This window comes from Coturnix japonica, chromosome 11 (assembly GCF_001577835.2).
Source record: "Coturnix japonica isolate 7356 chromosome 11, Coturnix japonica 2.1, whole genome shotgun sequence".
Lineage (NCBI taxonomy): Eukaryota > Metazoa > Chordata > Aves > Galliformes > Phasianidae > Coturnix > Coturnix japonica.
The window spans coordinates 1,645,878-1,673,797 of record NC_029526.1 but is presented as its reverse complement, the minus strand read 5'-3'; the positions used below and the strand labels follow the sequence as shown (position 1 = coordinate 1,673,797).

Sequence of the window (27,920 nt, the reverse complement as noted above, 5' to 3'; positions counted from 1 at the left end):
GCTGGGATAGGACAAGGTGAAATGAGCTCAAACCAAAAGAGAGGAGATTTAGGCTGGAGCCAAGTTACAAGTTCTTTACACTCAGGGCGGTGAGGCAGCGGTACAGGCTGCTCAGGGAGCTGGTGGTGCCCCATTCATGCAGACACCCAAGGTCAGGGAATGGGGCTCTGAGCACTGATGGAGCTGTGGCTGTCCCTGCTCAGTGGGACCAGCTGGCCTCTAAGGGTCCCTTCCAATGGATTCCATTCTGTGATCTAAGCTCAGTCCCCAGGCAACCTCTATCATGTCATAATTCTTTGTAATTCCAGGCTTTGGAGTGCCCAGAGCCAGCCAGCAAGAGGGAAAAAAACCACCACAATTCACACTGCAGGTGATTTCTGACATTGGTGTAAGTGCTCACAGCAAACTGCAGATAACAGAAGCATCTAAACGCCTCTGCATTACAGATACCACAACACGTAACGTCCCCACAAGACACCCAGCACTGCAATGGCCCTGGGAGGGCAGGAGTGCAGCAGGACGGCCTATGACACACAGACGTGGAGGGAGGCACTCACCCATCTCTCCCCTTACTGACAATCTTCACTTCGAAGTAATAAATGCCACAAGCTGCTGGGATGGGATGCGTGGCTCTGACCGAGGCAGCGTCTTTGTGATTCTTCCCATGACCTGGGATAGAACAGAAGGGTCAGTGCTGGGACACCCGGCCCTGCTGAGCTGTTTGTCCTGAGCGCATCGGGGGCAGCTCCTGCATCCAGCTGAACACCGACAGCTGTCGCTGTACACGGGGCCCGGTGTTGCCGCACAGCAGCGGCACGCAGCTCCATTACGCAAGAGGGGAATGACATCAGTGTTTACCAAGCGGGCAGGGTAGGGGCACGGCGGTACGGTACGGTACGGTACGGTACGGTACGATACGGTACGATACGGTACGGTACGGTACGGTACGGCGGGGCACGGAGCAGCGGGACGGGCCGCATCACCGCCATCCCCGACCCCACAGCGCCGGGACGGCGCCTCACCCCGCATCCCCCGCCCCCATCCCGGCCCCCGCCGCCCTTTCCCCGTTGGTAGCGGACCCGGCGGGTCCCGTCCCGGCCGAGGGGGCACGACCGGGGCCGCCGCGACCCGGCACCTTTGTAGTGGACGCGCAGGTTGCCCTGCGAGAGGCCGATGTAGTTGTACTTGTCCTTCGGGCTCCAGGAGCGGGGCAGCGGGGTCTCGTCCTGGTTGACGGCCGGGTACAGGCGGCGGAGGCGCCGGTTCAGCTCCTGCTCCTCGGGCGGCCCCGGAGCCGCCGCTTCCCCCCCGTGCGGGCTCCCCGCGCCCGCCTCCGCCATCTTGGATTCGCTTTGTGTCACCGGGCGGGGAGCGAAGCCCGGCTCCGGCCCCCGGCCAATGGGCTGCGAGCGTGCCCACAATGGGGGCCGCGCTGCCCGACGGGAAGCGGAGTCCGACCCGCCGCCTCCGACCCGCCGCCCGCCGGCGCTGGGACTACACATCCCGGCGGGCACCGCGCGCGAGGCCCCGCCCCCTCCCTCGGCGCGCTGCGCGGTGGGAAACGTGTCCATGCCCAGCGGGGCTGAGCGGAGCCGCGCCGCGCTTAGAACTACAGCTCCCAGAATGCACCGCGGCAACGCGCCGCTCAGGGGCCGCCGAGAGGCCGCCGCACCGCTGCCGGTGTCCGCCGGCCGCCTCCGCGCACGGACCGGTTTATGCCGCCCGGTCGGACGGACGGACGGTGCTATTCGGACGGCACCGCTCCGATAGCGGCCGGCTGACGGAGCCGACATATCGTCGGGCCGGGACCGGGCAGCGGTGGGGTCGATGTGGGCGGAGAACGGCGTCAGGCGCGCCGCGGGCAGCTATAGCGGCGGGAGGGGGGTCCTGAGGCGGCCGTCTGCATGGCAACGGGGGTAAACAGGCGGCACCGGCGGGGCATGGCGGCACGGCCGGGTGTGAGGGACGGGTACGGGACGGGTACGGGACGGGCTGGGGGCCGGTGAGCGGCACGGGACACGATCAGAGCAGCTCTTGAGGTCTGCCCAGCACAGGGCTCCGTGCTGCTCTCACAGTGACAAGGAGCAAAGCAGCCGATGTGGGCTCGGTCCCGGAGCTCAGCTGTACAAGCACAACAAATGCAGTTTATTCGGTACCTTTGGGTGAGTCTGTTCCCTGCTGTCGCACAGGGTCTCTCCTGAATGTCCCTCCAAGCTGCAGCCCCGCAGTGCAAAGCCCGGCCTGTCCAAGAAGCAGAAGGCTCCGGTGAGTCCAGGTTTAAGGGTGCAGTGGAATATAAACGCTGTTCTGGGCTGTGATGGCTTCTGTGGGTGCACACACCAAATACTAAAGCCAGATTTTGACACATATAGTTCAAAATGAAGGCAATAAAAAGCTGGTTAATCATAGGCTTAGGGCACCTTCAGGAACCATAGTGTGTGTCAGTAGGTAACATAGCATGGTGTAAACTATATCCAAATGATGCATAAATAAGTACTAGGAAGGGATATACCAAACTAAGAGTGGGTTTAGGTTCATAAAAGTTTGTTTCCATTTGCATTTAGGTTGTATTTCTATCCCACTATTCTCTTGGGTAGTTTGACTGACTGCGTGGCATCCTTGGGTATATTTCGACCTCATTTGGGCTCTGTTGTGTTTGCAGTGCTCTTTAATCCTAATTCTTTCTCTCTCAAGCCTTTCCAGCCTTCTGCTAGAGGCTACTGGTCCACATGGCCTGCATATGCAGCTGGGCAGACAGTGCTAAGGAATCACAAACCCTGCAGTGCCCCAGAGGAGAGAACACATGGGTAAGCACAGCCTGTACTGCTGGCTAAGCCACAGGGAGCTAGAAACAGGGTTTGGAAACTAGGAACTTACAGAGCTGAACCTCTCCCAGCATTGGTGAAAATGAGGTTGGCTTATCTCACAAAACTTGAGCATAATAAATAATAATATTGGTTCTGACTGGTAGCAATGGGCAGTAGGAAGAAAACCCAAGTCCTTGAGCTGATATCCATTCTCCTGTGTCCCTGCAGCAATGAACAGGCCCTTCTTGCCATTCCAAAGCCACAACACTTGGAGCAATTGGAGTCTTACTTAAGGAAAGAGCTGCAGACTCTTGACCCGACTAAAGGGATCTCCCAGGAAGTGAAGCTGCAGGTCAGATCCAAGTTTCTGTTGACTTAGAAAAAACATGCTGAGACCACTAGGATCATCTGGTCCATCTGTCAGTTCATCAGTTGGTTACTGATGGATGATTAACAGCAAGAGAAAAGAGAGGTCAACATATGGGCTGTCCTGCCAGATCATTTTGTCCAGGGCCCAGTTATCACATTCTGAGAAGTGAACATAATGATTTCTCAAGCTCTCTTTCCTCTCTCAGCCCTACAGGGAGATCTTTGAGTTCTTCATAGACAACTTCAAGACCTACAAGCCCTTGCTGTCAGCTATAAAGAAGGAGTATGAAGCCACACTGGGTAAGCTCCTGGACTTTGATCCCTGAGGGGAAAACACTAATGGAGATGTAGTCCTACACAGCTAGTCACATACTGGATATATACATAGAGAACATTCTAAATGTTCACACAGAATAGGTTACTTTGAGGGACTAATATGTCAAATAGTAGATGTATCTTCCTGGTCTATTAATGAAGTCTTCCCATGGCCTTGATACCACATGGGAGTCTACTTCCTTCATACATAACAGGTGATATATATATATAAATATATATATATCAGATTTATATTATTTAGATTTAAAGCTTTTAAGTATTGATTTATCTTTATCTTTACCACGCTCATAGTTCAGGCAACATCCATCCATATCTCAGAGCTTTTCTGAAGCCACCATACTGATAGTAGAGTATATCATACCAATATTTTTGGGTGCACTTGCCATGGTAACTTGAAGCTCGCATTACTGCTGAAGCAAGGCAGGGCAGAGAGCTGAACTGGCTGTTCTCTGTCCATTTGTGGCACGCTTTAAACCCTTCTTGGCTCTCAGATGCCACAGTGATAGCAGTGCTTTGTAAATAGTCAGTGTGCTAGAAATAGCCCGCCACTAGGAGCTCCCGTCACACTGAGCAGCCTGCAGATGTCAATGTTTTTCTAATGGGACAGAGTTTCTTCAGTAAAACATATTGTTTATCCCAGCATCTGTTACCTGGCTGCCTAATGATGGTCTTTCACCATAGCAAGATGGTGACAGGTAGAGTTCTACCATGTAACTGGAACCTGGGATCCAAGTCAAGCATAGCTCCATATGCTGCCTGTGCTTAAATGGCGACAACCCAGTGAAACGTGATGGCATCATCAGTTTCCATTATGACAAAGCGTGAAATACCCAAGAAAACAAACAAACAAAGTAAAATTCTTGCTTTGTAAGAGCCCACCTCTGCTCTCTTTAGCTCATCAGGAGGAGATGATCCGTGCCCTAGAGCCCCTGAAGGTCATGGTCGCCACTGTGTCTGAGGAGTGCACCCAGCAGATATTAGCACTGCAGGAAAAGGAGAAAGTGGAAATTAATACTTTAAAGCAAGAGAAACTTCATTTGTTAAAGCTTATTGACAGCATGAAGGAAGAGAACTGTTCTCTTCAGACTCAGGTAAATAAGGCTACAGGTCAAACATCTCCCAACTGCAGCTGGATTCATCTGATCTCTTCCTCCCAGGTGCTCATCCTTTGGTACCAGGAGCAGCTGGTATTGTAGAGATGCTGGATCTCAGCCAGCTCAAGAGCATTTGCGTTCCCTTAGGGCTGGCTGTGCTGCAGCTATCAGAAGCCTTGGCTTGTAGCTGCTGTCCCAGATAACCAGCTTCTGCACAGACTGTAGGCTCCTTAGTCATGGAGATAGCACTTGTTGAACCTTGGAGACACGAGTTTCACCAGCTGTGTTGAAACACTCAAAAATATTTCTTCCCTTTGCAGCCGTAGACATTCCTTTGGTTTCTCCTCCATCCTTTCCTACAGTGTTATTTCTTGCCCACTCTCCTACTCCAGTTGTTTCCACTTCACATCCCCTGCACCACTCCCTGCCCCATAGTTCTGCTCTAGGCTCACTGCACCAGCCCACAGCTTCCCACTGATGCTGATCAATTCCTGCAGGTGGAGCGCCTGCAGATGAGTGTAGCTGAGGAGTACACTCGCTACCTCGAGGAGTGCAGCGCCCGCAAACTGCTTCTAGCAAAACTGAATGAAAGGCAGAACGAGCAGCCGGAGGTGAAACAGGAACAGGTCCAAGGTGGGGAAAGTAGATCTCTGTAGGAACCTGTCCTGCCCAGAGGCCCAGTGCACACCCACAGTGCGGCAATGAGCATCTCCAAAATATCACCAGATACCGTCCACTTCTTAAGCTAAATTTGTGAACAAAACACCCATAAGCACATTGGAAAGGGATTAGGCAAGGATATGGGTGGGTGGTTGGAACAGATTATCTCAGTGTTCTTTTCTAACCATAACACCTGTTGTTAGAAGTTGACAAGGGCGAAGATGTGGTGATGCTCACTCTGGCACTGAAGATGGCTCGGCAGGACCTCACAAAAGCCCAAGTGGAGCTGAATGCAATGATAGCAGAGTATGGAGACGTTGTGCCCAGGAGAGATTTTGAATCACTGGAGAAGAAATACTCTGATTTACTTCAGGAGGTGAGCACAAGCTCTGAATTTTTGAGCTGTATCACATGAATGCAAACATAATGGGATGCATAAGTATTCAGGTTAGGATAGAGACTCTGTACACACAGGTCACATGCAGGCATTTTGAACTATGCTTGTCCGACATTCATTTTACAGTTTTATCCAAAACACAGCAAACTGAAACTGCTGCTGAACCAGGCTACTAACAGCTACCTGCCCAGCTGGGTTTTGTCTTTCCCAATAGCGTTTCATGGCTTCTTTACCTTACTGCAACTCCAGGCCTTCAACTCCACCACCAGGGAGGTCAACGCATTTTCCAGCTGTGATAGAACCAGAGGAGGTTCCTCAAGCCAGGGAGACCTGTCGATGATGGAAGCTGTCCCTCCAGCTCCAAGTTCTCCCAAGGAGAACCTCTCCTAGTGCATTAAGGCCTGTTTTTAAACACAAAAAAAACAGCATTACAAATATCACTGATATATTCTGTTTGAAGTTTCTGGGAATGATAACAAGAAAAATTAATGGACTGTTTATTTTTCATCCAATCCAAAGGCAGTTAACCAATAATTGCTCTCTGTATATCAATGTGTTGCACCAAATGCTCACCCGAGCTGTCAGACAACAGAAAACTTCCACTGCTGCAGCTGGTTTGTTACAGCCCTCCTTTCTGTATGCTTCAGACGGAGACTCTGAGGAAGGATTTTGATCAGCTCCATGAGGAATATGGAACACTGCTGGAAGTCCACAGAGAGACTGCAGAAGATCGAGGCGGTAGTCACACACCCCGGCCCAACTGGGCAAAGTGTTCAGGTACCACCTATACTCAGCACTGGTTTGCTTATAGACTACATGTCTATAGAGCTGTATCCAATGTAAGGTTCCTAACGGGCTCACATAAAACCACTACTCACGGGAAAAAATGGATCTCTCTTAACAGCTCAGCATCTTTTTGTTGTTGCAGAAGTGATTCGTGGTGGAGAGGAGCGGTGGGGCCGTCTGGCCAAGGGGAAGAGCAGCAACCAGCTGGTGGATGTGCTTCTGGAGGAAATAGGAACAAGAGTGCTAAAAGAGATGAATGCCTTCCACGGATGGGTACGTGCATGCTTTCACCTCTGCTTGTTTCCACTGAGATTAATTGGTAGTAAATACCCATCCAGAAGGTGGGAAAATTGCTTACGTGGCTGGACATGGTGTACTCAGTGCCCACCTTCCCAGTGGAAAAACTTTAGAGCTGGGGAAACTCGAATGCAAGAGAAAAGCTGAACCTGAGGGTAAGCACATGGAGGACAGCTGAAGTATAGAATCATTAAGATTGGAAAAGTCCACTGCTGAGATGAGCTTAGCCAAGCACCAGAGTGACTAAGAGTGCATAGCAGGAGTGCACTGTAGGGAATGACTCCTTCCCATGGCATTAGGGGGTAATTCAAACCACTCTATCCCCCTAGGGGATCCTCCCTAAGCAGGGGAGGCAGGAAATGATACACAGACAAGGCAGTGCTACAAGGATTCTTCACCTCATCATGTATCCAAACATTTTCTCAGAGTAACACTTCCTTGGTGCTTCAACATCTCTCCCTAAGAAATTCACCAAAACATTGCTTAATGCTGCACTGATGCCAGTGAGGGGAAGGCTTCATCTCTGTTTCTTTTCCATTACTTAGGGCAAAGGTGATAAGGTTCCTGTGTACCTGAGGCATGAAGGTGAAGTCAAGAACAAAAAGCCAACTAAAAAGGATGTGGTGAACATCCTGAAGGACATCTGGAAAGAGAAAATGGCACACGATCAGCAGGTTTGTCATTTCCCCTCTCTAAAGCCCTGAGCTAAATCAGCCACACTCTGAATCTGAGACCTTAGCTAGAGTGACTGCTGCTATTCTGGGATGTCCTGGCACACCAGGATGCCATCACAACTACGTAGCATCTGTGCTTAGGTTTGGAAGGCTTGGCTATATCTGTGCAACCAAAGCATGGCCAATTGCTTGGGTTTTTTTTCCCCTGGACTGATATTAACCTATGCCAATCCACTCTGAAAGTCCACAGAGGAACAAGTGGCACCACAGAACATAAAGATGAGGTACAGAAAAGGAGGAACAGGGCAAAAGAAAAAAATCACTTATTAAGCAAATTGGCATAAAAGTACTTCAGTTTTGTTGCACAAAAAGAGCAGAGAATTTCCCCTTCTTTGTCCAGGGTGTGTTGGGAGTGGTGGGTGGAGGCCAAAGGACATGTGTTTAAACCCTCTCATGTTAGGGACAAGTACAATGTCCTGTTGTTATGCCTCAAACACAAGAGCAACCTTGACAGAGCCAGAAGCACTTCATGGATTTCTTCACTCGAGCTAGAAGCCTAAATATATCCCTTAGGTCAGCCTTAAACAGTTTAGTGTTTCTTATGGCTGCTTTTCACTTTCAGATTAGATTCCTGGGGAAGCCGGGTTGCTGCAATCATTGCCTGGCTTCAGGTCTCTCCAGTCACCACTCCAAGTTGTCTGAACCCTTGAACAAAGCTTAGCTAAATCAGACAGAGGGGGTAGCACCTCACAGGTAATAAGTCCCTAAATATTTCACAAAGGAGAAAAGAGATGATCTGTGGACTCAGCAGCAGGACAGCTTCCTCATATAGACTGTATAGACTAAACCTGGAAGGAAGGTTTTGAATGACCCAACAGCAGGGAAGGCTCCAGCCAGCACAAGTTATAGAAGACACATCTGTATGCAAACAGCTGCAGTCAGACTGGCAGATTTGATTTAGTCCTGCTGTTTATACATGATGCTCACTTGTTATTTGCAGACAGGAGAGCAATCCAGTCTTCCTGAGTTCTTTCTCAGCTACCTCCAGAAGAAGTACGGAGATGCCTCTGCTGTGGAATGGTCTTACACTCTCTATGAGTACATGCGACTCTGTCCATCAAACCACGTCATGAGCTCCTTCTATGAGATACTCACTGGGAAGGTAGGCATCCCAGGCCCCTGTGCTGCACCTCTGCCCAGACATTGCTGGTAGCAGGGAAGTGTTCTGCAAGGCAGCTTCACTTTGCTGCCCATCCACATAGAAAGACCTCTAAAATCAAGGCCACCCCCACCTCAGTCACTGACCACATCCCTCAGTGCCACATCTCTACAGTTCTTGACCACCCCCAGGGGTATTGTCTCTACCACCTCCCTGGGCAGCCTGTTCCAATATATTACTGCTATTTTTCCTAATATCCAACCTGAACCTCCCTAGAACAACTTTAGGCCATTCTCTTTCATTTTATCACTGTTACCTGGGAGAAGAGGCCAAGCCCCATGGCATATGACAATGAACAACCTGCTCCAAAGCAGTTTGCTTAATAAGGAACTGTTATGAACAGCTGCCCTGCAAGATATGGTGTTGCTCAATTGTTTATAAATCACTAAAAACAGTTCAGGTGAAAGATGATTTAGAAGCAAACACAACCCTTTGCAATTTTGCCTCCCTCTTGAATGCAGCCCAAGGGCCAACAGATAAGTCAGCTCCCAACCTGTGAACCTTCCCTGTTCCACAGGTAGCTGAAGAGCAGTACCACAACCAGAACCAGCTGATCTCTGACCTGCAGAAGGAGCTGGCTGCCTGTGACAGCTCCAGCAACGGGTCCCTGCCCAGTGAGCAGTTCAGGCAAGAACCAAGCACTACAAACTGAGCTCTGCATGCTGGGATATGCCAAGTCTGTCTGTCTTGCTTATCTGTCAGCACAGCCTAGGGAGCAAGTTTTCTCACTTAAATTCTTGTGTGGACAGTTATAGCAAGTGTCTACTTTTAAAACTCAGAGTTAGGTTTTAGAATTATATGAGAACTGCAGGTTTTGAGTAAGAAAACTGGGAAACCTGAGAAGACACACGGGGCACCGCACACATGCAGTGGTATGGGGTAGCATCTGCACCCTGCCCTGCTCCCCAGGGAGGAGACAGAGCAGCCTCTGCATCACTCCCATTAGCTCCTAGGATGGGTCACAAAGCATTCCTATGAGTTTTGCTACAGGTGCAGGATTTGTCTATCATCTGTGCCTTCATAAACAGTGCTCACTAGAGACAGCATTTCTTGGGGCTATAGCACTAGAACAAAGGTAAGATCTACCTCCAGCAGATAGCTGGGAACATGGCTCTGGTGTAGACATGCCAGCTTCCAGCTAATCAACACCATGCTGCATTCAGAACTTCCCAAATGGCTCAGCATCAACATCCACCTGAAAACATCACCCTTTCTTTGTTACCTGAAGGTACATGCACTTCCTTGGCATGTGTATCCTGTTTGAAGTCAGTGAAGTTTTGAAGATCTGGCCCACGGCGTACATGCACGCTCTGCTAACCTAGGATGCTGCCATCCATACCAGCACTCATTAACTGCTCACATTCTGTTACCTGTCTCCAAACAGGATGGCTCTGATAGAAGCGTTTCCTCTGAAAAGAAGAGATGCAATCCAAGAGCTGGTTGATGCGAGCAGGTTCAGCCTGGACAGTGATGATGACCTCATTGACTACAGATCCTTATTCAAAGAAGTAAGTTCACATAAGTCTTCAACACAAGTTTGTGCTTTTTTTTCTTGTGGAAGAGTTTTTCCAGATTTTATTTTCACTTTTCATATAGAAATTCCATTTCTAGGAGAGCTGTTTTAACATACGCTGGGGAATGACTCATACTGAGATGGAGGAACACAGGATCCATGCTGTAATCTCTTTCAGGATGAAGAGGGAAACCCTGAACCTTTTGTTGCAAAGCTCAGGAGCCAGTATGTTAGTGAGAAGCAGGAGTACCTGCAAGAGCTAAAGAACAGCCTGGGAGATGTAACGTATGTACAAAGGGAATGGGCTAATGGGGGTGGGGACAGTGGATCAGGACATCACTTGTGCAGGGGCTGTGCAAGGTCTCAGATGTGAATACCTGCTGCGTCACACATTTGGGTCTTTTCATTGCCCATTTCCCCACTCCATGGTGATTTGTGCATTTCTCCTCATCACTCCTCCAACCTCACTGTGCCCATGTGCCGGGGCTGGATTTGCACTGCTCCTGGGCTTGCAGGGATCCCACAGAGATGCTCAATGGTCATTCTGGAATGACCATTAGCCAAGGTCCCTGCAGGGGTCAAAAAGAGAGCTGTAGGAACAGTGGGAGCTAAAATGGTAGAGTGAACAGGGAGAAAGAGAAGGCTGTGCTAGGAGCATTCAGACAAGGAGGAGCATTTTGGGGACACAGTCTGGAGATGCAGACAAGAAGCAGCAGTGAGTGGCTACAGACAAGGGGAAGTAACAAGTCTGGGAGAACAGGAAGCTTTTACTAAGGAAGAGCAGCAGGAGATGAGGCATGGTCAGTGTGGGAACTGGAGATGCACAGTGTATCTAGGACTTGCTGAGGAAGCCAGGGTCAGGTTGAGAAACCTGCTAACTAGCAAACAGGCTCACCAGGAATAACAACAAATGGGCACAAGGTAAAGAGGCAGGACAGGCAGCCTGTAAGGGCTATGGCAAGCAGCGAGTAGAGAAAGTTGGCTGTACTAGTAACGATCCCCTTCAGCACTTGACATCCCTCAGCTCTCTAAGAACAGCAGTAAAATCCTGTACATACTCAGAGATCAGTTCTAAGGACTGAGAAAAGCAAACAGGACTGACAGCTGCAGACTTGAAGGCAAAAACCTGAGAAATAGTTCCACCTCAAAATCAAGACAAACAGGGTGGAGCAATTGCATAGAAAAAAAGCCTTGTGCCAGGCTGAGGGAAACACCGAAGGTGAGGCTGGATGCCCACAAAGGTTGATGCTGTCTTTCATGGGCACTTTCATGATTAGCAAGGAAAAACATTGTTATGTATCAAAAGGCTTCACAGAGCGAAGTTAAAGTCTTCCCAGGTGATCACCAACTAACTTATCCCAACTTCTGTTCAGTCTAATTTAGTACTTAGTTTATTACATGCATATTAAAAATATCCTACAAGAGATAGTATTGAGCAAAGGTGCATTCTGAACAACTCAGATTCTCACTGTGGTACAAACATTCATGCATTCCTGTCATATATCACAGCATTGTAAGTGACCAAATTGTTTTGCAAACAGAGAGGTGAATGCAGATGATCTGAAGGCAGCCTTCTGCAGGATTGATCCTGAGATCAATGATCAGACACTAGATGCCTACATCAGCCTGGCTTACCAGGTCAGAGAAGAACAGTCTGACCAAGAAGCTGTGCCTGTGGACACCGTACTGGAGAGACTCCGTGTTGGAGATGTGAGACGAGTACGGCCCTCAACCAGGAAAGGAAGCACAACAGACTTGGAAGGAGACTAAGGAGGCTTCTCATATTAAGAATAAAAAGCACTGCTGCCAAAAGCCAGGTGTGATTTCCAGAAGTCCTCATTAACTGCACCATTTGGAGCTCCATTCTAGACATTTGGGAAGCTACACCACACTTTTCAATAAGAAACTGTTCCTCATGGATACAAGAATGCAGAAAAGTGTATTTTGTGGCTTTAGAACACTTCTAAAATTCAAAGAAGAAAAAAGAAAAGAGCAATTACTTCACTCCTCTAGCCTGCAATTCTTTCCTTTCGTTTGGCTGAGCTGTAGCTGACCCCAGCTGGAAGCACCGGCTCTGTTCAGCCCCACTGTGACACAAGGGGACAGCAAAGCAGCAGCCCTGAGCCATCCCTTCTCCATGGACTAATTGATCAGTTTGAAGTCTTTTTTTTCTTTAAGTCAAATTAATCTATTTAAGAGCTCTGTTTTTTCAAATCTAAGACAGCAGCTAAAACTCAGAGGTGGTAGAGGAGGATGGATCAGATCCTTTTTCTTCCCCTGAAAATAAGCAAGCACTTCAATTGCCTTACCTTGGGAATTGCAAACAAGCTAAGTAACTGGGAAACACAGAACAGCATAACAGGTGAATGATATCCAAGGGAAAGTCTGATGTGTTCCTCTGAAAACTGTGTCATTCTTTCCCAGCTTGTCAATTGTTTTAGAAAGCCACCGTTCTTTGCACCTCACAAATCCTTGCTCCTGGTGCAGCTTGGGCTCGCTATAAGTGGTAAAATCACATACAAGCATTTCACATGTCATCTCCCTTACCTGAAGGACACAAGAGGTTTATTTGGCACCATGGTTGGCATCAGGAAATACCTGCAGAAGTGCAGCCCTTTACACATTTAAGAAACAATGGGAGGGACCGAACAACTTACCATCAGGGGCAAAGCAGCCTAAACTTGGGGAAGATTAAATTACTGGCAATTACTTGAGAAGATACAAAGAAACGGCGAGACAGATACAAAACTAAAGATAGCTTTCTCCCTGTTCTCTTCTTCTTCCAAAGCTCTAATTCACTCCTTCATTCCCAAACTCTTCTACTTTTTTCCTGCTCCATATAGTGCAGGAAGGTGGGGAACACAGGCCGCCATCAGCCCCTAACACTTTGCTCCTCTGCTGCTCCTTCCTCCCCACGCTGCCCAGTGGCATCGTGCTCCACCATCAACCTCTCCTGGGCTGTAGGAAACTTCTACTCTGTTCCTGGAGCATCTCCCACCCTCCTTCCACACTGACCTTGGGGTCTGCAGGATTGTTTCTCCCACATTTTCCTCATTACTCCCTCACACACTTGCTGTGCAGCACTTCTTTCACCATTTCTTACCTTAGCACTGAAGCACATTGCAGAAGGGCTCTAATTTGGCCAGAAGCAAAGGGTCTGCATGAAGAGTATCAGCACAAGTGCCTATTAGGAACATTCTAAAAACACAGCAGATGTACGGTTACCTTTCAACTCACCAGAATAAGGAGCATTTGTAGTATGCAGAATACACATCTTTTTATTTTACAGAGCTGTGTAAAAGTATTCGATGTTAAGATACAAAAATTATATATATAATGACTGATGATGAGATCCAGCAGGCTGGCACAATAGCCACAGCACAACCTGAATCAATTTAAGACTGTGCTGGCTACGTATTGCCCCAGTAGTTACATGTGGAAAACCATCACATGGAACAACCCATGGCCTGCTTGCAGAAGTTAGCTGTTGCCACCCCTAGGACATGCCCACTGCCAGAGGGGCACGTTCACTTGCAGGGAATCACTTTATTCCCACTCACAGCAATGGGAATCAGCAGCTTCCTGTACTCCAGAGGGAGATGACGCTCCACCAGCACGTGCAATGGCATCTTGTCTGTCACCAGCCCTTGCCTTTGTTCAGAAAAGAGAGAAGAAGCAGAACAGTTAGTGGAAAGTTTCCAATAAAGTTAATATCTAAGTTTCTGAAGCTTTCTTGCAGTGACATTATTGCATTTAACACCCAAAACACACAGACTGTGGCTGTTTGCACTAGAAAAGTCATCTCCCTTTACTTTCACACAGCTCCCAGTGTCACAGAAAGAAAACAGCCCCCTTTATCCATGCTTTCTTTGCAGTAAGAGCAGAAATACTGTTCTTATTCATCAACTGGTAACAATTCCTAATCTCTTTAAGAGGCAGTGGAAAGTTATTGGGAAAAAGGTAGAATAAGCCTACAGAATCCTCAAGCCTGGCCAACTAAGCCGTCATGCTTCTTGACCTGTTTTATCCATTTCAACACACAGCTGTCAGGTGGGAAAATGAATTCTCTAGACAGCAAGGGATTATTCTTTTTAAGCAGCAGCAGCTCCTGGCACTCAAGCCCACACAAAACCATTTACTTTAATCCCTCAAATAACTTTAATGTAACACCTGTAATAAACTCTTCCAAGGGAAACTAGAATAACAACTTCCATGACTTCAAATGAGGAGTGAAAAATGCTTCAGGACTCAGTTTTACAGAGGGCTCCCAATCCAAGAACAGAATCTTTGTATTTTGGTTGCAGGACAACATAAATCCAGTCCTAACATGGGGGAGCTGAGAGAGCCTAAAAGGAAGAGCCGCACTTGCAGGATGTGAGCCCTCTGTGAGGTCCTGCAGCAGTCAGAAGAGGAATACTGTTGTCAGGAGAGGCCAGGCCAGAGTCTTTTTCCTGCTTTGGCAAGGAACTTTTAGTTTGAACTCTATTGGAATGGGATTTTGTTTGGAGGACAGTAGTGTGAGTGTTTGCAGTCCCTATTTCAGTTGCAAGTGCTCTCAGGGATGCAAACAGCCTAGACTTACACTTACTGTTACTCACCTGCATTTTTTATCCACGCCTTTCATGTCCCAGCCCTATCTGCTTCACCCTTGCATACATTCCCCCCCTCTTACTACCTGTTTCTCAGACATCTCCTTCACTCCCAACCCTCAATGCTTCTTCCTGCCCTCTAGCAAGCTGACTCTGGAGTATAGAAATTCAAGTCCATAAATGCCTTATTTTGGAACAAAAAGCCAAGCTACATCACACAGAGCAAGTCACAAGTTACCACACTTACAGTGGAAACACTGCTAGTGTGCATACGTTGACAATGACACTGGGCTATGAATGCAACACAGACCACCAAAACAGGTTAATAACACCTTTCCTTTACCTTCTCATGAGGAGTTCCACGTCAGCCATCTCCACCGTCTTCCTACCTGCATGCTGGCTGTAAGCTTCCAGATCATTGCTAACCTGCTTGAAGTATCTCTCAGAACTGAAGGAGAATTGAAGAAAGAAAGAAAATCAGGCTGTGGGGGTCTACTAACAACAAATGCTCGCCCACTTCTGTGGGGGAAGTTGTACTGCAGCTGTGCAGGTCACAGCCTGCCAGGGAAATCTGTGGGAGAAGAAACACGACAGCCCTGGGAATGAAGTACTGCATCTCAGCCTGCGCTTTCTGGACCACCACCCAGCAACTCTGGATGTGCCAAGATAGCTGTCAAACAGCTGCACATTTGACAAGCAGAATCCTTCCTAGAACTCCCACACATGCAAGAAGAGGAGTTAGCTGATAGCCTCATCTTGAACACATTTATCAGGCTCTTACAGAGTACAGTGTTGGAACAATCCCCAGATTGTACTCAGGAAGCTAATTTATATGCTCCAAAAGCTGAGAAACCCTGGAGCTGTAAGAGTGCAGCTGGAACAGCTTCCCCTTGCTCAGCCTGACATCATGCCCATTCTCCAGAGCCATCCTGCTCAGAGTTCCAGTGATATCAGTGCGTTAGATAGAGAACACTGCACAGTGCAGTTGATCCCAGCTGGGATGAATGTCAGAAGTTGCTGCAAGGCAACACTGTTCACTGATAGCCATACAGCAGCCAAAAGCACCTAGAACATTTCTGTTCTCACTTTCATCACACTTCCTGCAGATTTCCCACCAGCTGAGTAGTGAAAAGCTGAGGGAGAGTTATCAACTTGCCAGCAGGTCTCTGGAAGAATTTGCAATTACAGGAGGAAGAAAAAGAAATAAAAGAAGAGGAGAAAGGGCAGTTTGCTGCTGCTTACCATTTTTCAACAATTTTATAGGCATCTCTGGTCACTGGCATTTTCACATAGTGGCTAAATATCTGCTTTATCAGCCCTCTTGCTATTTCAGGCTCACGTGTTTTCCTCTTTGCTGCTCCTGAGCTCTTTGGAACTGGCTTAGCCCGCACTGGCTGTGGGGGCAACCTTAGAGAGAAATTAAAGATTCACACATCAACAGGTGAACCAACACAGGCAGTAGGAACAAGTGAATGATGCTGAATTCAAATATGTTAAGAACTACCACAAGCTCTTAATTCTTTCTCCCTCTTAAATGCTGAAATCTCCCATGCCCACAAGGTACAGATTTTGCAAACCATCCATGTAGCATCCTAGCCTTAGTAGAAGTAATTCAGACTCACGTTTTTGGAGATAAAGGTGCCAGCACAGCAAATGCCAGCAAGCTACAGCCCACTCTAATGTACAAATGCATCTGTGCTACATGTCCCTGTAGTTTTCACTTTCCAGGAGTGGACAAAGTTTGAGGTATCCCCAGGTCATATGTGCAGACAGGAGAGCCTGGTCTGTAAGATACAGTCCACCACTCCTGGCAGTTGACAACACTTACCAGGAGTTCCTCTTTTGACACAGTTACCTTCCGTGAAGTACATGCTCAGAAAATCTTTAACATTATTAGAAATGTTTTGTTTAGCCTTTTGCATTCCTCCTCCCTTAGGCAAATATATATGTTTTTAAAGTCCCAAATGAAAATACTAATGTCTTCCTTTCCTATTTAAAATGAAAAAAATGCAATACAGAAAGAGGAAGCAAAGTCCCCAAATTCACTCAGTAGACAAGTAAGGAACAACAGAAAGGACCCATATCTCAGACCAACACATACAAAACCCAAACAACACATATTAGATAGCTAATAAGAATGCAGCACCCTGATCTCTCTGCTCTTACCACTTGTGTTTCCCAGACACACTTCTATCAAACCACCACAAAGGCTGCTTATACTCACTCAGGAGCCGCAGATTTCACAGGACGTGGAGGTGGCAGCACAGGTTGTGGTCTGTTAGCTGCAGCACGGACAAACATGGGTGTCTGCATGGAAGTTTCTAAAGAAAACAAACAAACAAAAAGGTACCAGCTACCTTAAGAACTGAAATCTACTTTCCAAATCCCTGCAGCAAGCATCACTGCAGCAGCAGACAGAAGTCTAGCCAGCTTTCCACAAACCTGGTCTGGTGCCACACTGCCTGCACTCAGGCTGTGGCTCCACGGAACCAGCCTGGCCACTGGCTGCTGCAGTTCTACCTGCTCCATCCATCTCCTGCCTCACGTGCTGGTGGTTTCCCTACTGCCAGCTCCTGCCCAGTAGGCTGTGTGGGACCTGGCCTAGGCTGGGGAGGGCCTAGAACGCACACTGGGGCTGATGGCTCCATTGACTTAGACTGCCAAGAAGTCGCAGCCCCTTTTTGCAGAGAACTTCAAAGCACAAAAACTAATTCACTGTCACCCTATTAAATCAGTATCAAATTCTCCTGAGCAGACTGATATGTAGAGCAAGAAAAATCACAAGATGAAGGTCAGTCTATAAGCATCTCCCACATTCACAGCTCCAGAAATTCCCCCCCGCTAAGGCTCAGGATGCAGACAATATCTTGCCTTTTCTTTGCCTGTGCACCAGCTGTATCAGTTTCATCCAAGTATAATCTGCATCCCCTAATTTCAGTCTTAAACCCCTTCAGTTTATAACAACGACAGCAGGAAAGAAAACCCTTAACTAAACTGAAATACTGAGCAGCTTCCTGTCTAGGAGTGGTCAGAAAGGACCTCTTGCCTGCCAGTTTCCCTCACAAACTGAGCACAGCCCAAGAATCCATCATATCTGATAACTGTTTGTACTTCACCTCCCCAGGAGGCTAAAACACCTGTACTGTGACAGCAGACAAGTCCACCTACCAGAGGTCTCAAGGTACCAATGGGAGTTAAACTCTGCAACTCAAAAGTCCCTCACAGAAAGCAGGGCTGGGTGAGTCACTATGGTTCCTCACATTAGCTTCCTCTGAAGAAATCCTGACATGTGCTGGAGGAACAGGAAGCGGGATGCAAAAGAAGGAACTACTTGCGCTATGGTTTCTGAGGTAAGATTTACAACAATAGTGCATAATTCCTCATTACACACTGAAAAACTTTCAGACCAACCCCAAGAGAGCACTAAGATTCACTACAGACATTTTCAAATGTGGCCTTGACTGAACTATATTTTTTCAAATGTTGTGAAAACCTCTTGGAGCAATGAAGCAGACTGATATAGTAGACTGGCCCTAAGAATATCAGCCAATAGCTTCACCTGCACTACGTTATGGACTAAGCAGCTGATCATGTTATTAATCTTTGCTGTTCTTCAACCAGTTGAGAGATATAGCAGGGGATTCTTCAACTGCCTTCTGCTACCACTACAGACTTTTCTGTACCTTCATTCTCGTGGTCTTCTATTTCACTTTCATCAGCAGTAGACTCTTCTTCAGCAGCATCCAGTTCTCCTGCGATGGTCCCATGCTTTATTTCACCTGTTTGCTCAACAGCTTCTTTTAATGGCTTTGTCCCAGATTTTTCAGGGGAATATGAAGCAGGAGAATCCCTGCCAAGACTTCCAGCTCCAATGCTTCCAGCCATCTCCAGCTCTAGATTCCCAAAACAAGAAGAATATCTTACTGTAACAAGCATCACAACCAAAGCTGCAGAAGATTAAACCCAACTCTCCATTCCTGAAGAAGTTGCCCTCCTGTTATACTCCTACTTTCAAGGATTAGAACATAAATCCATTAAGCTGGGTAGCTACAGCACTGATGAATCCTCCTCTTCTCCCTTTTCTACTCTTACACATGCAGAAGTCAGGTGAAAATGACACTTGGTAACACAGAGTGAAGCTGTCATCTGAGTTCCTTTTAGATCAACTTCTTTTCATTAAAATAACCACATGGCTTCTGTAGTATAAGCATTACCAAAGACTTTGGGCAGATTGTTAAAGATAGAAGACTCTTGTAATTTAAGATTATCTTAGCAGATCTAAATTTGCCAAAACATTTACAGGGTATCGAAGTTGAGTCAGCCAAAGATTTTAATTTACTAGGGAGAGTTTTTGCCAATTAAAGAAGCTTTCAGCAATTATTTATTTCCAGACACTACTGCCAAGAGAATTTTGGTTTCTATTTGAGTAGTACTGCAGTCTTCCAGCTGAAATATCAAGCTGGCTATATTTTCCCCCCCAGCATTTGGCCCAGACTGTAGAATGTGGAGAGAGTTAACAAGCATCTCTCCAAGCACTGATGCCAATAATGCAGCTTGAGAGGTCTTAGTGCTATTGAGCTCACCAGCTTCAGGCAAGTCTTGGTGCTCAGAGCCTTCTGCTATTCCTCCTCCTTCTAAAGGGGTCATTTCCATTTCGACTCCAACATCCTGGGTTGCCGTTAGCTGTGATTCTGCTTTTCTTGACAGCTTCTTCTCTGAACGTTCAGAATATTCAGCATCTGCATGGTGCTCTGGAGCTAAATAACAAAACTTTATCATCAGTTTCACCAACCAAATATACAACTAACTACCAGCATTCAGTTTAAGAATTACTAAAATTCACTTGATAAGTAAACACAGCAACAACCATAAACTGCAAATGCAGTTCCAGATATGTACAATGAAAAACATTTCCTGAGTCTATCACCTATTCAGGGTATATCTCAGATCCCAACTAAGGAAACCTACTTTTCAGTAAGCAAAGATAAAGAGAGCAGATCTCATAGAGCTATTTTCACTTTTGGAGTTTATGTCTTTAAAACGAGCAATATCTGGAGTTTATGCTCTGCTCCTCCTCCTCATTTCCAGCTTACAGGTATGGATGGCAGAGCACAAACCCAGTCATCGTGAAACTGAACAGTGAACATCAAAACTACGTAAGGCATCCAGTGATTCTCCCTGTGGCCCTTTCAGTACTTCAAGAAAGCTTATAAAGACAGAGACTGACTTTATATTTGGTAGCAGTAGGACAAGGGGGAAATGGTTTCAGACTAGAAGAGGGGAGATTTAGGTTAGATGTTAGGACAAAATCCTTTACTCTGAGGGCAATTATCATCCCTCCATTCTGCTCAAGGGCTTTCCTTTTAAAATCCCTCTGTCTCACTCAGAGAGCAGCTGTCTTCCCCCAGCTGAGGAGGAGCTTTTCTGACCATTCCCCAAGCTTTGAGCTGCTGTTCACTGAACTGCAGTATTTCTGAGATGCCTTTCATCACCCTCCAACGTTACATCCTGTTGAAACTCACCCTTCAGTGGTGCACCCAAGCAAAGCTACAACAGGACCAAAGCCAAATGAATTAAGAAAGATTACAGGATGCTAATCTCATGCTATTTCTAATTTAGAAAAGGAGAATAGCTGCCACCTAAACAAACTAATCCAAAAGAACTGCTTAAAACAAAATGCTTTATTACCATGATTAACTAATTTTACTCATACTCCTAAACTGGGGTCTAGAAAATGAAATTCAGTAAAACACAGGAATTTGTGTCCACACCTCCCCAAGGTTTATGCAATTAACAGGTACTACCTGCCAACCTCAGCACACATGCAGTGTTTACTGACCTTTTCTATGGCAAAAGGATTCAGAGAAAGCAAAGAATGCGTTTGTAAAAGCAGACAGTAAAGGCAGCAGGTAATACAGTTGCCTTAAGCCTAAGAAAGGTAGTAACAAAGTAACAAAGAAGGAATTCTTACCCCTGTCTGAGCATGGGGACCCAGCAAACACTCCAAATGAGATGATCTCCAAGTAGAGATGCTCCCATTGTGGCTCCCAGCCCTCACTGGAGCTTAAGGAGGAGTGGACACAGGGCCCAGCCCTTCCAGTGGCACAGGTGAATTGCTTCCACCTGTGCTTCCAGGGCTGGCTACACCCCTTCACCAAGTGCTCCATCATCACTGCTTCAGGCCATGACCTGATAGCTCCCATACATCGCCCAAAGCCCTGTCCTGACTAGCTGTTACAGGGTCATGAAACACAAGATGTAACAGTTACAACCATGACTTGGAACCTGCTCTATGCAAAATGAAGAAAACAGGCTCCCATTTACACAGCCAGGAGGCAGTTCAACAAAAGGTCATTGAAAGAATTAAGGGGATTGGAGCATCCTACCTGTGAGGAATGGCTGAGACTGCTCAGCCTAGAGAAGGGGGTCTCATGGATGTCTATAAGTAACTAAAGGGAGAATGCAGAGAGGACAGAGCCAAGTGCTGTTCATCCTGGCTCCACCTCTTCCAGTCACTCAGGTACACTGCTCACACCTGAGCTCCCCCCAGGTTGGTCCTGCCTTCCCACCAGGTGCTCAATCACTGCTTCAAGCCAGGACTTAACATTTCTGCTACACCTGCCAATTCAGTCACTCTGTGATTTCAGATAATACCTGCAAACCCCCATTCCCAGCCCATAGTACTCACTGCCAGCCATTTCTTCTAACTCAGAGAACTGTTCCATTGGGTCATTCTGCTGAGAGTGATCTTGCTCCTCTTCTCCCTGCTTTGCAGGTGTTTTCTGAGTCATCCCATCAACATGTTCATGATCAGTTATTAAGCCCTTTTCAGAAAATCTCCGGGTTTTTCCCTTATCTGTGCTCACACCAGACACCAGCCCCTCCAACCTCGCTTCCCTGCGAGCAGGGTATGAAGTATTGCTTCTTTGTGCTGAAGTCTTTGAATCTGGTGTCTGTGGTTCAATAGCAGGACGGTTCCGTTCAAATTGAGGCTCAGCAAAGAGCTCTGTACTATTCAGCACAACTTCTGTATCAGTCCTTATTGTAGATGTTCCAATCACAGATGATGCTTGCAAATCCACAAGATAGTCTTGCGCTGTTTAAAAAGTTGTAGAGTTGGAAAAGTTGGAAGTTATAGGAACACTCATTTATTACCAGGACTTTGATAATTTACAATCTAAGTCATACAACCAGATTGTATTAATCAGCAGCAAATTAAACTGTGGAACTCCATCACCACTCTTTAGTGGCCCAAGTCAAAGCATCTCCCCAGTAGCTGCAGTTACGAACATAATCCCATACAGTATATTGCTTGTGTGGTGTATATGACTAAGCTAGACAGAGGACATTGAACATGCAAAGAATCAAGGCAACTATGGGTGAAGTGCCTTGTTCCAAATCTGGCCTCCCAAATCATAACAGATTTACAAAATCCTAAGCCTTTAAATCCTAAAATACAGGCCATGTTTCAGCAGCTGTTTATAAAAGCCACTCTATACAAGCCCTTCTATCCCAAAACAGAAGTATCAAAACAAAAGGAACCTTTTATCTGCAGCATGTTCTGTTCCACTCCCCCTTCAAAAGCAGCAATGTCAATAACTCTGCGATTCTGCGGCCTTCGGAGTAAGCCTCTTTTTTCAACAGTGTCCGGTGCCATCACAGAACCCACTGACATGCGAAAAGATCTGCACAAAGAGAAAGACAGAAACCATTTTCCAAACATACACACTCCCCACTTGCTCTCAGATTACAGACGTGGGCAATCAACACGATATTTCACAAAACTCAGTTAAGAACTTCACTCCATAAAGCTTCAAAGATTACATGCCAGTCTACTTTAATAAAATGAAATTGGACTCTGCTTTTCTGACATCAGAATATGTACCACAGGAAACAGATGGTCTTACAGCCTCTTACATAGAGACACCTGCAGCATTAAGTGGCAAAAGGTTCAGAAATCTTTAAAAAAAAAAAAAAGAAATGAAATGACAAACAAGTGTTTGAGAGTAAAGGTGTCCCCCTAGATCATGGTGAGGATGGTGATCAAGTGTAAGAAGCTGCTCAGTGTCAGTACTGACAATAAACTACAGCTGCAAACACTATAAACTTTTTGAGGTAGGAGCAAAGCAATAGAACAAATATGGGGGGAAAAATATTATCTGAATGTACATATTCTGTATCTTAATGAGACTGGCAAGCACAGCTACGTCTTGTTCTTCTTCCTACATGGTCCAATCAAAAGCAGGATTCAGAACAAAGGAGGATTTAAAAGATATCAAGTGTGGTACTCAGCCTTATGAATTACTTTGCATGAGACAATGAGCAAGGACTGCAAGGAGAAACAAGAATTGCTAACTACAGCAAAGTACAAGTGTGACAGAAGAAACAAACTTCTTGACATGCCAAATGGCTTTTAAGTCCAGAAAACCTGGAATGAAGTCTGAATTGCTGCAACTGATGTGATGAGTCAATTAACAGATAGAGATAATATTCTAAGGTATGCTTTGCACTGATTTACTATGAGAAAGAAAGGTATTAAAAAAAAAAAAAGGATGGCCCAAGGAAGCAAAAAGAGATCTGACACCTGCACAGAAAGGCAGAAGCAATGGTAGCAACACATGCCAGACCTGCTGGGCCATGAAATACAAGGCCACAATCCTGGAAAAATACAAAGCGTGTGGCATAACATTTCCACTCTATGGTAATAGAACATGAGAGATGATTGCGTAATGACCAATGCAGTTCTTTACCATATATCCAATTATCTATAATGTTGCTCACAGTGAGAGAGGTTATGAATGAAGGCAGTCAGAAGATAAGGCATTTTTTGTCAAACTCACCGACCCAAAGTGCTGTCCAGTGTTGAATGAGCTTAAAAAAAGAAGTTGGTAACCTGTTAGTTAAAGAGCATTGATCTTCCCCACGTTTGTAAATACTAGAGCATGTTCTCTCTACCTTTACAGGATTGCCTGTGTCTTATAAACATGAACACATTCATACCACATGTTAGACTAAAGAAAAGGGAGTCAATTTTCTGGTCACAGCGTGGGATTCAGTTCCAGGTTAAGACAGCCAACCACAAGTGACCATGCTCCCATTGCATTCAAGCACAATTCACCACCTATACACATCTTCCCTGGGCTGAGCTGAATCACTCTCTAGACTCCAGCAAGTAGATCTCATTCAAACTTTAAGAGCAGTTTAGCTACCTAGTGTACACGGGGGCACACAGATTCAGAGATCTACAAGTTGGAGCTGAATCCCACCTTTAAATTCTATTCCAGCTGGTACTACCAACTAAATACATAAATTGAGGTCTTTTAACCTTCTTTCTCTGCTACACTGCAACTACAATAAAAGCGTATTCACAAGCATTAAGTTAAAGGAAAAAGATATTCTAACATCAAACATTATTTCCTTGCAGCCTTGTTTCCAAACACAGAACTGCCCAGCTGAGGAGTTATTAGGTGCTAAACTGCAGTAGGTCACTTGACAGCAAACAAAGATCCTTACCCTGGTTCTGAGGAAGCCGCTTGTCTGCTGCTCTCTCAAATTCAGAGACACTGAGTTTCTTTCTCTTCCTAGTCATGTGGAATTTAGTGACAGATTTATCTTCAAGAGCAAGGTCTGGCAGTTGCAGTTCCATCCTGTCAAAAAAATCTGGCCTTCAATACAGGACATTATTACTCAGCTATATTCCCTGTGGTATTGCTTGAAATTAAATGGATATTATGTATCCTTTCTGTAGCAGAAATAATGAATGACTAGAAACAATGGTCAAATGGTCAGAGCAAATTAATACCTGCCACCACTAGCAGCTTTGCTCTATTTCACAGTGGAAGACTCAGGCCCATTAACATAGTCAATGGAAGCTGAATGTGAACAAAAACACATGAAGTTTGTGCAAACCCCACCTGCAAACCACCCTACAGGTGAGCAAGTAACCCACAGCAGCACAGTACAGGGACAATTAAGAAGCAGTAACACTGTAAAAAACACCCACCAACCTGTTTTCTGAATGTAAGAGATGGCAATCACTCATTCCCACACCTTATACCCTAGTGCCTTCAGCACACAGCCTGTAGACTTATAAAGATCAAGAACTTTTACTGTAGCATCTCTGATAGAAAATTAAACAGACTTCCATCAGGAGACATTTTGTATCCAGCAAGCACTTCCACTGTAAAATGCTATTAAAAGTCTGCATTTAAAAAGGAGGACTAGTGCAAACCCAAGGTATCCACTGTTGACTCCCTCAGTCTCATTGTACTTTTGGAACCTTTAAAGCTGGAAAGGTTATTCCTGAAAATCCTTTGTGACAACACAAACCTGACTGTTGAATCAGAAGAAATCCTGCTCCTCAATTCCAGCAGAAAAGAAACTGCAGCTGTATTTGATAGTGAAAAAAAGAAAGTACTCACGTGCTAGAAGTCCTCTGAGATGGAGGCTCTGGTGGAGCATCTTCTTGTTCTTTCAACTCAACTGTCTTAAGTGCTAGAGGTGACACTTGTGGTTCTGCCAATAAAACCAAACATTCTGGTTTCCACAACTCAAAACTGGCAACAGTTTTAATACGCAGTTAATATGGGACTGTTCAGACTAGAGAAGGTTGCGAAGGAGTCTCATAGCTATTTATAAACATCTAAAATGCATCAAATCGGTGGGGGCTGACCCTTCTCAGTGGCATGCAGCAAATGGGCAGAATCTGGAACACAGGAAGTTCTAAACTAACACAAGGAAGAACTCCCTTACTGCAAAGGCAACAGAGCACTAGAACAGGCTGCTTAGAGAAGTGGAGAAGCCCCCTAGGAGAGATGGCATGTAGGCTGACAAACCAGCACAGCCACGTGACAGCATCAGCAATCAACATTCCAGCACCTGCAGAGCTTTGGTTTGACACAGTGAGCAACAAGAACCTCTGCACTTTGCACACAAGACCTGGTGCTTGCAGCTGCACGGCGTAACATTGCACAGGCGTCATTTGCTGTGCTTTCACTGGACACTTTGCTGAGGTAGAACAAGGAGCTGCTTACGGTTCTGGATGATCCTGCGCAGCATGAGGCGCGGCGTGGCATTGTCCAGCTCAGTGAATGCACCGGGTCTGTACCTGGGTAAGGTGCTGCTGCCAGCCTTGTTCTCCTTCATTGAGCCAGATCCACGCTGAGAGCATACACACAAAGACACACAGCTCAACAACCCACAGCAGGGAGGGACCTTAGCATTAAAATCATTCATCATTTCCCTTCATAAAGAAGCCAAACAGAATCACAGAATTATCAAGGTTGGAAAAGACCTAGAAGATCATCTAGTCTAGAGTTGGGTTTGTTCAGCCTAGAGAAGAGAAGGTTGCGGGGTGACCTCATTGCAGCCTTTCAATACCTGAAGGGAACTTACTCCCAGGAGGGGAGTAAACTCTTCGAAAGGGCTGACAATAGCAGGACACGGGAAAATGGTTTGAAGTTAAAAGAGGGAAGATTTAGGTTGGACGTTAGGGGGAAGTTCTTCACTAGGAGAGTGGTTAGGCCCTGGAACAGGCTGCCCAGGGAGGTTGGTGGAGTGCCCAGCCGTCCTTGGAGGTGTGTCAAGACCAGGTTGGACGGGGCCCTGGGCAACCTGATCTAGTAAAGGTGTATGTTTGGTGGCCCTGCCAGGCAGGGGGTTGGAACTACATGATCCTTGAGGTCCCTTCCAACCCGGCTCATTCTGTGATTCTGTGATAGTCCAACTGTTCCCAGTACCTCCTGGCTAAATCATATTGCTCAACAGCACACCCAAACACAGCTCACATCACACCTTTCCTATTTAGAAGCTGTGCATTTCAGCTCAGCAATGCTTAAACCTCGAGTAACTCACCTCACAGACGGCAGCCCCGAGGCCTCGCAACCCCCCCAACACACACACTACGGACCATTATGGATAATTACAGAGCTCCTCCCTTAGCACAGGGACACTCCGTGCTCGTGCTCCCTTACCCGAGCCCGGTGTCTCGGTGACGCCCTGACGGCTCCGCTCGGTGTGCGGAAGGCCCCGGTTCCCGCTCGGCTCCCGGCCCTGCCGGCCATGGCGGAGCCCTTCAATAACCGTCGCGTCGAATACCGCGCGCGCACTGCAGAATCTCGCGAGATCTCGCGGCGCCCGACGGGATGTCGCGCAGCCGCGCGGCACGCCGGGAGCGGTAGTTTAGCAGCGCAGCGCAGTGTGGGGCGCGTAGTTCCGGCGCGGCGCTGAGGCGTCGCTGTGCCCCCCGCTGCCCGCGGTGCATTGTGGGCCGCGTAGTTCCGGTGCGGCCCGTGCGGGCGGTGTCGGCGGGCGGCGAGAGGCCGCGGTTGCCTTGTGGGAGCTGTAGTCCGCCGGGGGGGCCCCGCGCCCGCGCCCCGAGGGACCCCCGCCATGCCGGGCTTCACGTGCTGCGTGCCGGGCTGCTACAACAACTCGCACCGCGACAAGGCGCTGCACTTCTACACCTTCCCCAAGGACGAGGAGCTCAGGCGCCTCTGGCTGAAGAACGTCTCCCGGGCGGGCGTCAGCGGCTGCTTCAGCACCTTCCAGCCCACCACCGGGCACCGGGTCTGCAGCGAGCACTTCCAGGGCGGCCGCAAGTCCTACCTGGTGCGGGTACCCACCATCTTCCCGCTGCGCGGCGTCAACGAGCGCAAAGCAGCGCGGGCCGCCCGCCGCCCCCGCCCCGCAGCCGCCGCAGCCGCCGCCGCCGCCGTCGCGGCCCCGCAGGGCCCCGGCCCCGCCGCGGAGGCCCCGATAGGGGGCGCGGCCGAGGACGTGAAGCCCATCGACCTGACGGTGCAGGTGGAGCTCGGGGCCGCCGCCGCCGCCGCCGCCGGGCCCGGCCCCTGCTGGCTGCCGGTGGGGCAGGAGGGCCCCGTGGAAGGCGGCCCGCCCGACCATTCGTACTCCTTGTCGTCCGGCACCACGTCGGAGGAGCTGCTGAGGAAGCTGAACGAGCAGCGTGACATCATCGCTCTGCTGGAGGTAAAGATGAAGGAGATGAAGGGCAGCATCCGCCGCCTGCGCCTGGCCGAGGCCCAGCTCCGCGAGGAGATCCGAGAGAAGGACCGGCTGCTCCACGCCGCCAGCGTCGGGGCCCGAAAGCGCCACGGGCTCTGAGGGCGGCCGGCGCCTCCCGGGGCACGGCCGGGGCCCTGCGTGAACGCTGAGCCTCCA

At 47.6% G+C, this 27,920-nt stretch overlaps 3 protein-coding genes across 7 annotated transcripts in view; 1 reads left to right on the top strand and 2 right to left on the bottom strand.

Annotated features, from left to right (window-relative positions):
- RANBP10 (RAN binding protein 10) overlaps positions 1–2,235 on the bottom strand; it is a 42,864-nt gene extending 40,629 nt beyond the window's left edge. For 2 of the 3 annotated variants that reach the window (XM_015873676.2, XM_015873677.2), the window contains exons 1-2: positions 1,136–1,817; positions 558–669 (exon numbers count right to left, since the gene is read on the bottom strand). In XM_015873676.2, the coding sequence (XP_015729162.2) occupies positions 558–669; positions 1,136–1,793 (770 nt within the window). In that variant the 5' untranslated portion in view covers positions 1,794–1,817. Of the gene's footprint in view, positions 1–557; positions 670–1,135; positions 1,818–2,156 lie in introns of those variants that run through there. The other variant, XM_015873678.2, reaches the window with a different exon arrangement.
- On the top strand, positions 1,827–12,156 carry TSNAXIP1 (translin associated factor X interacting protein 1). The gene is made up of 16 exons (XM_015873673.2): positions 1,827–1,916; positions 2,190–2,265; positions 2,695–2,807; positions 3,036–3,159; positions 3,383–3,476; positions 4,407–4,603; positions 5,104–5,239; positions 5,470–5,642; positions 6,311–6,440; positions 6,592–6,722; positions 7,292–7,420; positions 8,421–8,582; positions 9,157–9,266; positions 10,024–10,147; positions 10,331–10,437; positions 11,694–12,156. Exons 1-16 carry the CDS (start codon positions 1,828–1,830, stop codon positions 11,920–11,922), a joined length of 2,124 nt encoding a protein of 707 aa, XP_015729159.1. The 5' UTR covers position 1,827; the 3' UTR covers positions 11,923–12,156.
- A 544-nt stretch (positions 12,157–12,700) lies between these two features.
- Positions 12,701–27,909, bottom strand: CENPT (centromere protein T). Of its 3 annotated transcripts, XM_032447033.1 has the most exons (14): positions 26,714–27,434; positions 25,775–25,901; positions 25,163–25,256; positions 24,255–24,388; positions 23,582–23,612; positions 22,284–22,426; positions 21,430–21,837; positions 19,325–19,498; positions 18,425–18,634; positions 16,966–17,062; positions 15,984–16,148; positions 15,085–15,189; positions 13,713–13,803; positions 12,701–13,350 (listed from the first exon to the last, which is right to left on the bottom strand). In XM_032447033.1, the coding sequence occupies exons 1-14, from the start codon at positions 27,131–27,133 to the stop codon at positions 13,324–13,326; spliced, it is 2,226 nt and encodes a 741-aa protein (XP_032302924.1). In that variant the 5' UTR covers positions 27,134–27,434; the 3' UTR covers positions 12,701–13,323. The 3 variants fall into 3 exon arrangements, with proteins under 3 accessions (XP_032302924.1, XP_032302925.1, XP_015729152.1); XM_032447034.1 differs by lacking the exon at positions 12,701–13,350 and having other exon boundaries at positions 13,404–13,803; positions 27,348–27,909; XM_015873666.2 differs by lacking the exon at positions 12,701–13,350 and having other exon boundaries at positions 13,404–13,803; positions 26,714–27,433.
- Between the last annotated feature and the right edge of the window lie 11 nt (positions 27,910–27,920).